Consider the following 8,571-nt stretch of genomic DNA (forward strand, 5'->3'; position numbering starts at 1 on the left):
CCTGCTGATGAACAGGATTTCCCTTGTGTCCCTGTGAGCACGGAGGACATGGCAGCAGACAATGCTGGGACTCTCTCTGCGGGACAGTTCAACACYCTTTCCTTTAACTAGCACGGGGTCTGCACAGTCAGATGTTTCATGTATTATGGGAAGAAATGGTCTAGGCTGTTTCCTGTGGCAATGCTTTCTAGGGAGTGAGTCCATTTTTGCAATTAACTTATCAAAATTCTGGCAAATTCTCAGTCAGAATAAAATATGTCTCTCACCTGTGAACCAAACGGGGAAAAGAAAGCAACTAAGGTTCTTTCACTCTGGTAGTAATATATTTCAGCTTTTTTATGTCCTTCTCTGGTCGCTTTTAGGAATGGGGTTAGCTCCACTAATTGCCAGCTATGGTCTTGTGTCAGCCTATCCGGCAAGACCATGGATCTCTTACCTTTATAACACAAAGACACTGAAATGCATATAGGCCTCGTTTTGAATCAGAAAAACAGGGAAGTTATGAGTACAATTGTGATGCAATCATAGGGCTCAATCTTTCCTGAATTCTGCATGTCTCTCGCTGAGACATGTGGCTTCTGTGTGTTTTGATTTCTGTCCTCTATGTCTTTCTATAGAGCCCCTGTGTGTCTGCACAGGCTGCAGTGGTTGTACCTGGTGAGCCAGGGAGTTCCCCCATTCAGATGTTGTCATGCAGAGGTGTCCAGGAGACTTAGAAAGAAGGGTGTTATGATCCTTTGATTACATCAGTATTATATTTTCTTGTGCAGCAAAATGCACAAGATCCTTCTTTAGCCCATAAAGTTTTGTGTTTTGTCTCTTTGGGATTGCCTTGGAAATGCAGTATTACAAATGGTGTTGGGTTAGACTGTAGCTGTAGTGAGTTGTGAAAGCACGTTCACTATCTTTGGGTGAATTGCATGAAAACTACACGTGYCCTTCAAAGACAAATTTCTGAAGGTTGAATCAAAGAAGAACTTAGAAAAAGGACATTGAATTTAATCTCATATTTTTTTTCTCAATACAGTGTTTTCTTGATGGGATTGGAAAGCTGATCACATATGATTTTCTCTATGTTAACGTATTTGTAGTCTTCTTTTTTTCCTCTGAGCATTTACTGTCTGAACTATCTATTAGCATTTCCCTTCCTATTGTCCTTAAGGACTGCCCCCCACGAATAATAACTGTTTATTTGAGTTATGTATGTGATGCACAAAGTATTTAGAAAGCCTCACGCTGAGTTGGGTATAACTTATAAACTGTAACAATCTACAGTTTTATACCCCTGAGTGTAAAAACTGAAATAAAGGTTACACCTGGGTACCTTGTCTAAAGAAGGTCTTTGTAGAGCTCTTCTTTCTGGGAAAGCTATGTCAAAGTTTTTCAAACAGCAATGGTGGGGGCAGCAGTTGCAGGATGTTTCACTGTTTTCCTTTGGGTGAGGAAATGTCGAGTGTGTGCGTTATTGCAGTTTTTATATGCAGCTGATACAGCATTCAGAAAACTTGAAGGGAAGAGAGAATTGCTGGCAGACCTCTCTGGTTCTTCTGAGGGATGATCTTCTGGCTGAGGTGGAGCCCAGTAATACACAGGTCAGGGCAAACGGGCCCCAATCCTAACAGAGGCCCTGGTTGTGCAAATGCCACTGAAAAGCTGTGATGTGGGGGAGTGACCTTCCAACTCTGCTGACAGCTGCTTCTGCAAATGACAGCTGTGAGGTGCTGGAGCACAAAGDGTTTGTGACACTAAAGGTGTAGGTGTTCCAGAAGATGCATGGCACAAAGACAGCATGGATGTTCCTTATAGAAGCATTTGTCAAAATTCCTGGACATGGAATTCAGTGAGCCAAAAAATGTTACTGGGGAGCTTTGCTCAGGAGAAATGACTCCAGGAGTTCTCCAGCTTTTCCTTTCACAAGGCCCAGATATATCCGGTAATTCCAGGGGAAAAACAGCTGCAATGATTTTGACCAGTGGAAACTATTGCACACTTACGATTCTGTCATCCTTGTCTGAATTGATCGGGGAAGGCACAGGCCTCTGCTGTGCTGTGTTGTAATGCACAAATCCTTTGGCAAAAGTTTAAAATCCGGTCTTTGTAACCAAGAAAGCTGGATCCAGTGAGAAAGCTGCAAGCAAGAAATCTCCATTGCTTGGAAGAGTGAGCTTACAGTGCAGTAAAATAGAGAGGTGAGATTCCCTTGGAAATTCTTCTTAGGGACACAGGAACTGATCAGGTCTGGCAACACTAAGGACTCTTCCAAGAGCTCTTCATCCTCATGAATAAGAAATCGTCCAGGCTGGAAATGGGCATGGCTACGAGTGTACCTGCTCCTCAAACTGAGTTGTGAGAAGGAAATGGATGGACAGTGGAAACACGGACATGCGAGTGGCAATGAGTTCAGGTGTGGATGTGTAGGGATGAGAACAGGAAAGCTCAGGCACAAAAGGAACAAAATGGCAAGGGATGTTAAGAATAACCAGAAAAGATTCTGCAAGTGCAGAGGTCAGAGAAGATAGACCAAAGAGATTGTACCCACTAATATACAAGAAGGGGGAAATCATGATGACAGATATGGAGAAATGCTCAACTAGCTCTTCACTTCAGTATTCACTAGCTGGAAGCTTCCCAAACATCTGGAGTCCTTGAAACCTCAGATGCAGTTTGGGGCAGTGAAGACCTTCTCACTCTAAATGAAGCGCAACTTCATCAGAACCTAGTGATACTGAACAAGCACGAGTCTCTGGGGCCAGAAAACACATCTCCCACTACCTGAGGAAGTGGGCAGTGTTGTTGCCAAGACACTCTCCACCCTATTTGAAATGTCATGGCAGTCAGAGAAAGTCCTCAGTGTCAGGGAAAAGGGAAACATCACTGCTGTTTTCCAAAAGGGGAGAGCGGAAGACTCCAGGAGCTACAGACCATTGAATCTGAGCTCTGTCCTTGGGAAGATCAAGAAACACACCCTCATAGAGATAAGGTTAACATAGATGCAAAACAAGGAGGTGGTCAAGGCAGGCATCACAAGAAAGAAGATGTTCTGTTGGAGTAGATCTATGGAAGGCTGTGGAGATGCTTCAAGAGCTGGAGCACGACTTACATAAAGACAGGGTCAGAGAGTTGCAGACCTTGGCCAAGGTGGTGGCAGTGGAGGAGGGGAACACATCCTGGCAGAGGCTCATTGTGTTGGTGTGAGCCAAGAGGCAGCTGCCACATTCCGCCACCACCACCCCCCTGCATTGCCTTGGTGCACGGCTTCTCCGACACCTTCCAGCAGCTCGACTACATTCCTGTGGAAAGGCAGCAGCAGCCGCAGGAAACAATAAAGGAAATGTTCGCCACCTACCTCATCACCGCCATGGGCTGCATCTCTTCGCTCTTCCTCCTGTCAGTCCTCACCTTGGTGACAGCCTTGTTCTGCAAGACTCCAGGCGCAACTATCGCCCCTCTCTACCCACTGCTACGCAGACTGAAACTTCTCCAGCAAGGTCGCGGACGTGGGCAGCATGGGCACTTTGATGCCGTTTTGCAGCTACGGAATGTGCCTGAGCAGCGGCTCGGGGCGGAGCGATTTCCAATTCCTGAGGACCTCCTTGCTCAGCCAGCAAAGCAGCCCTAATGTGACATTCCTCAAGAAAGAAGAACCGCTATACTACTAGCCGCTTGCCAGTGAGGGGAAAGCCCAAGCAGCGAGCACTACAACTCCTCCTTCTCCGTCGTGAGACTGCCAGACTGGTTGAGACATCCATGCCTGAGCAGCGCTGGGATGCGCTTCCCTTCCTCGTCCTCAGCCTACGATTCCCCGGGAGCTGTAACGCCATCCCGTGCTGTTACCGGAGCGATAGCCCTGCGGAGGCTTTGGGCCACTTTCTGCAGCCACGAAAGGCGCCTCAGTCCCTCCACACTCATTCTGTGCCTCACGCTGCTCAGGAAAAGGCGTTGTGCGGGTTCTGCTGCCGCGTTTCTCGGAAGGTGCGACCGCCGAGAGCGAAAGGACTCCCGCGAGCGGTGGAGGGCGCGGAACAGAAAGAGACGCGGTGCAGCTGCCGGTGTTGCCGGTGAGCTGTGAGTGCCCGCAGGCCGCGGACGATCCTCGGCAACATTTCTGTCCTCAGCAGGATGTGTGCGTCTCCTGGCGCAGGAGCCACGGCGGGCGAGCGAGGGCACCTCGCGTGTGCGCGGCTCCGTGGAGCGGGGCGAGCGGCAGCGCGGGCTGCGAGCGGCGGCGGGCGCGGTGCCACCGCTCACCGCTGGGTGGTGCTGCAGGCCAAGGCAGCGCCGAGCGGCTGCGGCAGCGGAGGCGGCCGAGCCCGCAACAGCCGCCCCGAACAGCCCAGCCCAGAGCRGAGCGACCGGGCCGAGGTGGCAGCGGCTGAGACGGAGAGCGCTGTCCCATGTCACGGGGACACCCCGGCTGCTTTACGGGCCGCCGGCCGGAATCTGACACAGCGAGGGAAGGCGCCCGACACCSATTTCGCCGCTTTCTACGCGGAATCGCCCGGGAGATCCGAGAGACGGAGGCTGCCCGCCGCCTCAGCTGCCGCCGCAGCGCCATGGCGATCGCAAGGCAAGTGCTTTGTCTGTCTGCTTTCCTCTCCCTGCCGCACGTTCGCTCCGTGCCCATCCGCTACTCCGTAGCCGAGGAGGCGGAAAGCGGCTCCCTGGTAGGCAACCTGGCGGAGGACGCGGGGCTGACGCCGGCGCAGCTGTCGGCTCGCCGCGCCCGCCTGGTGTCGGAGGACGGCCGGCAGCATTTTCGCTTAGAGCGCGGCTCCGGCCGTCTCGTCGTGGCGGGGAGGCTGGACCGGGAGGAGCTGTGCGGGCARTCGGCCACCTGCATGCTCCCCTTCGAGCTGCTGCTCGCCAACCCCCTGCAGTTCTTTCGGGTCGAGGTGGCTCTGGAGGACATCAATGACCATTCTCCCATCTTCCCTGAGGAGCGAGTCACTTTTGACATCTCAGAAAAGAGCGACCCGGGCTCTCGTTTGCCGTTGGAGGGAGCTGGGGACCTCGATATTGGGAGTAACAGCATCCAGGCATACAGCATCTCTCCTGAGAACGAGTACTTTAGTGTCTCCTATGGCAGTCGGAGTAATGATGACAAATATGTTGAACTCGTTTTGGAAAAGCCTCTAGACAGAGAACAGCAGTCCGAGATGAATTTCGATGTTATTGCTGTTGATGGTGGCTCTCCTGCAAGAACTGGCAGCACCCAAGTGAAAATTGTCATTCTAGATGCCAATGACAATGCTCCCATATTCACACAGGAGGTGTACATTGGTCAGGTTTTAGAAAACATGCCAGAGGGCTCTGTGGTTCTGACAGTGCAGGCAACTGACCCGGATGCAGGAGTTAATGGAGACATCTCCTATCAACTCAGCCAGTCACTGGGAGGAAGCGACTCAGCATTTGTGATTGATTCCATAACTGGTGAAATTAAACTCACTAAACCGCTGGACTTCGAGGATTCAGACCACCATGAACTCCGTGTGAGAGCCAGAGATGGAGGGGGCCTTTCAGCAATCTGCAAAGTGTTGGTGGAGGTGGTGGATGTGAATGACAATGCCCCAGAGCTGGTGGTGAGTTCCTTCAGCAGTCCCCTCCCCGAGAACACTGTGCCCGGCACCGTGGTTGCCCTGTTTAGTGTCAGGGACCGGGATTCTGGTGCCAACGGSAAGATCTCGTGTGCCCTCGASGATCAGCTCTTCTTCTCGCTGCGGCCAGCCTATAAGAATTACTATGAGCTGGTGACSGTGAGCGCGCTGGACCGGGAGGAGACAGCTCAGTACATGCTCACGGTCACAGCAGCAGATGCGGGCTCACCTCCTCTCACAAGCACKCACACCTTCACCGTGGACATCTCGGATGTCAACGACAATGCGCCCGTCTTCAACCAGACATCTTACACCATGTACGTGCGTGAGAACAATGTCCCCGCCGTGTTGGTTGGAGCCGTGAGCGCTGCAGATGCTGACGTGGGGCTCAATGCCAAGGTGACCTATTCCCTGGCACCAGTGCAGCCGGCAGAGCAGCGTTCCTGCTCGTGCATCTCGGTGAACTCTGAGAACGGCCACGTGTTTGTGCTGCGGCCCCTGGACTACGAGCAGCTGAGGCAGAGCGAGGTGACAGTGAGTGCCTCTGACGCGGGCTCTCCTCCGCTCAGAGCCAACGTCACCGTGCGCCTCGTGGTGCTGGACGAGAATGACAATGCACCCGTCGTGCTCTACCCGGCCCAGGACAGCAGCCCTCCGTCCACCGAGCTGGTGCCCGTGTCGGCTGAGGCGGGCTACCTCATCACCAAAGTGGTGGCCGTCGATGCCGACTCCGGCCAGAACTCGTGGCTCTCGTACCACCTGCTGAGGGCCACCGAGCCCGGGCTCTTTACGGTGGCTGTCCAAAGCGGGGAGGTGCGTCTGAGGAGGCCGGTGACAGAGAGGGACACGGTGAAGCAGAAGCTCGTTGTCCTGGTGCGGGACAACGGGAAGCCAGCACTGTCAGCCACCGCGGCTCTGAGCGCCCTCCTGCTCAAGGACTTGTCAGACGTGCGCCTCCCGCACAGCAGCCCGGCCACAGAGGATGAGGGCGGCTCCCTGACAACCTATTTAATCATTTCCTTGGTCTTTGTGTCACTCCTCTTCCTCATCTCCACTGCAGTCTTTGTTGCTCGCAAGGTGTGCAAGAGAAAGGAGCTGAAGGCTGGCCCTGTGCTTTATGGTGCCGACAACTTGCAGAGCAGCCTGGCCGATGCAGCCGCTGCCGGGACCCTGCCCCGCGCCTATTGCTACGAGATCAGCCTCACCACGGGCTCGGGCAACAGCGAGTTCAAATTCCTCAAGCCCATCGTCCCCAGCCTGCCAGCACAGCACTGCGCCACGGGCCAGGGTCCTGCTGATGAACAGGATTTCCCTTGTGTCCCTGTGAGCACAGAGGACATGGCAGCAGACAATGCTGGGACTCTCTCTGCGGGACAGTTCAACACTCTTTCCTTTAACTAGCACGGAGTCTGCACAGCCAAAATTTTATGTGTATTGGGAAGAAGGGGTCTAGGCCGTTTCCTGTGCAATGGTTTCTCCAGAGTGAATCCATATTTGCAACTGACTTATCAAATTTCTGACAAATTCTCAGTCAGAATGAAATATGCCTCTCGCGTGTAAACCTAACAAGGAAAAGAAAGCAACTAAGGTTCTTTCACTCCGGTAGTAATATATTTCAGCTTTTTTATATTCTTCTCTGGTCGATTTTAGGAATAGGGTTAGCTCCACTATAGCCAGCTATGGTCTTGTGTCAGCCTGTCCGGCAAGACCATGGATTTCTTACCTTTGTCTGTAACACAAAGACACTGAAATGCATATAGGCCTCGTTTTGAATCAGAAAAGCAGGGAAGTTATGAGTACAATTGTGATGCAATTATAAGGCTCAATCTTTCCTGGATTCTGCATGTCTCTCTCTGAGACATGTGGCTTCTGTGTGTTTTGATTTCTGTCTTTTTTGTCTTTCTATACAGCCCCTGTGTGTCTGCACAGGCTGCATTGTTTGTACCTGGTGAACCAGGGAGTTCTTCCATTCAGATGTTGTCATGCAGAGGCGTCCAGGAGACTTAGAAAGAAGGGTGTTTTGATCCTTTGATTACATCAGTATTATATTTTCTTGTGCAGCAAAATGCACAAGATCCTTCTTTAGCCCATAAAGTTTTCTGTTTTGTCTCTTTGGGATTGCCTTGGAAATGCAGTATTACAAATAGTGTTGGGTTAGACTGTAGCTGTGCAGAGTTGTGAAAGCACGTTCAMTATCTTTGGGTGAATTGCATGAAAACTACACATGTCCTTCAAAGACAAATTTATGAAGGTTGTATCAAAGAAGGACTTCTGAAAAGGACATTGAATTTGGTCTCATATTCTTTTCTGAATTCAGTGTTTTATTGATGTGGGATTGGAAGGCTGACCCCTCATGATTTTCTCTGTTAACGCATTTGTGTTCTCCTCCTTGTCATCTCAGCATTTACTCTCTGAACTTTGTATTAGCATTTTCCTTCCTCTTCTCCTTAAGGCCACCCCATGAATAATAACTGATTTGATGAGTGATGTCTGTGATGCACGAAATGTTCAGAAAGCCCCAGGCTGTGTTGGGCTGATGCTATAAACTGTAACCTTCTACACTGTTATACCCCTGAGTGTAAAAACTAAAATAAAAGGAACACCTGAATATCTTGCATAAAGAAGGTCGTTGCAGAGCTCTTATTTCTAGGAAAGCAGTGTCAAAGTTTTTCAAAAAGTCAGGGGTGTCTTTCGGGGTGATTTCAAAAGTTTTCCTTTGGCTGAGGCAATGTGGAATGTGTGCATTTCTCAAGTTTTTATATGCAGCTGATACAGCATTCCGACAAGTTGTAGGGAAGAGAGAATTGCTGGCAGGCCTCTCTGGTTCTTCTGAGGGATGATCTGCTGGCTGAGATGGAGCCCAGTAATACACAGGTCAGGGGAAACGGGCCCCAATCCTAACAGAGGCCCTGGTTGTGCAAATGCCACTGAAAAGCTGTGATGTGGGGGAGTGACCTTCCAACTCTGCTGACAGCTG

At 51.0% G+C, this 8,571-nt stretch overlaps 1 protein-coding gene across 1 annotated transcript; it reads left to right on the forward strand.

The window, feature by feature from the left end:
* The first annotated feature begins 3,999 nt into the window (after window positions 1-3,999).
* Window positions 4,000-8,204, forward strand: LOC130587745 (protocadherin beta-15-like). The gene has a single exon (XM_057388719.1). The coding sequence runs from the start codon at window positions 4,395-4,397 to the stop codon at window positions 6,993-6,995; it is 2,601 nt and encodes an 866-aa protein (XP_057244702.1). The 5' UTR covers window positions 4,000-4,394; the 3' UTR covers window positions 6,996-8,204.
* The last annotated feature ends 367 nt before the right edge of the window (window positions 8,205-8,571 follow it).

The sequence above is a fragment of the Malurus melanocephalus genome, unplaced genomic scaffold (assembly GCF_030028575.1).
Source record: "Malurus melanocephalus ecotype Western Australia unplaced genomic scaffold, MMel_1.1 scaffold_2368, whole genome shotgun sequence".
NCBI classification, from domain to species: Eukaryota; Metazoa; Chordata; class Aves; order Passeriformes; family Maluridae; genus Malurus; species Malurus melanocephalus.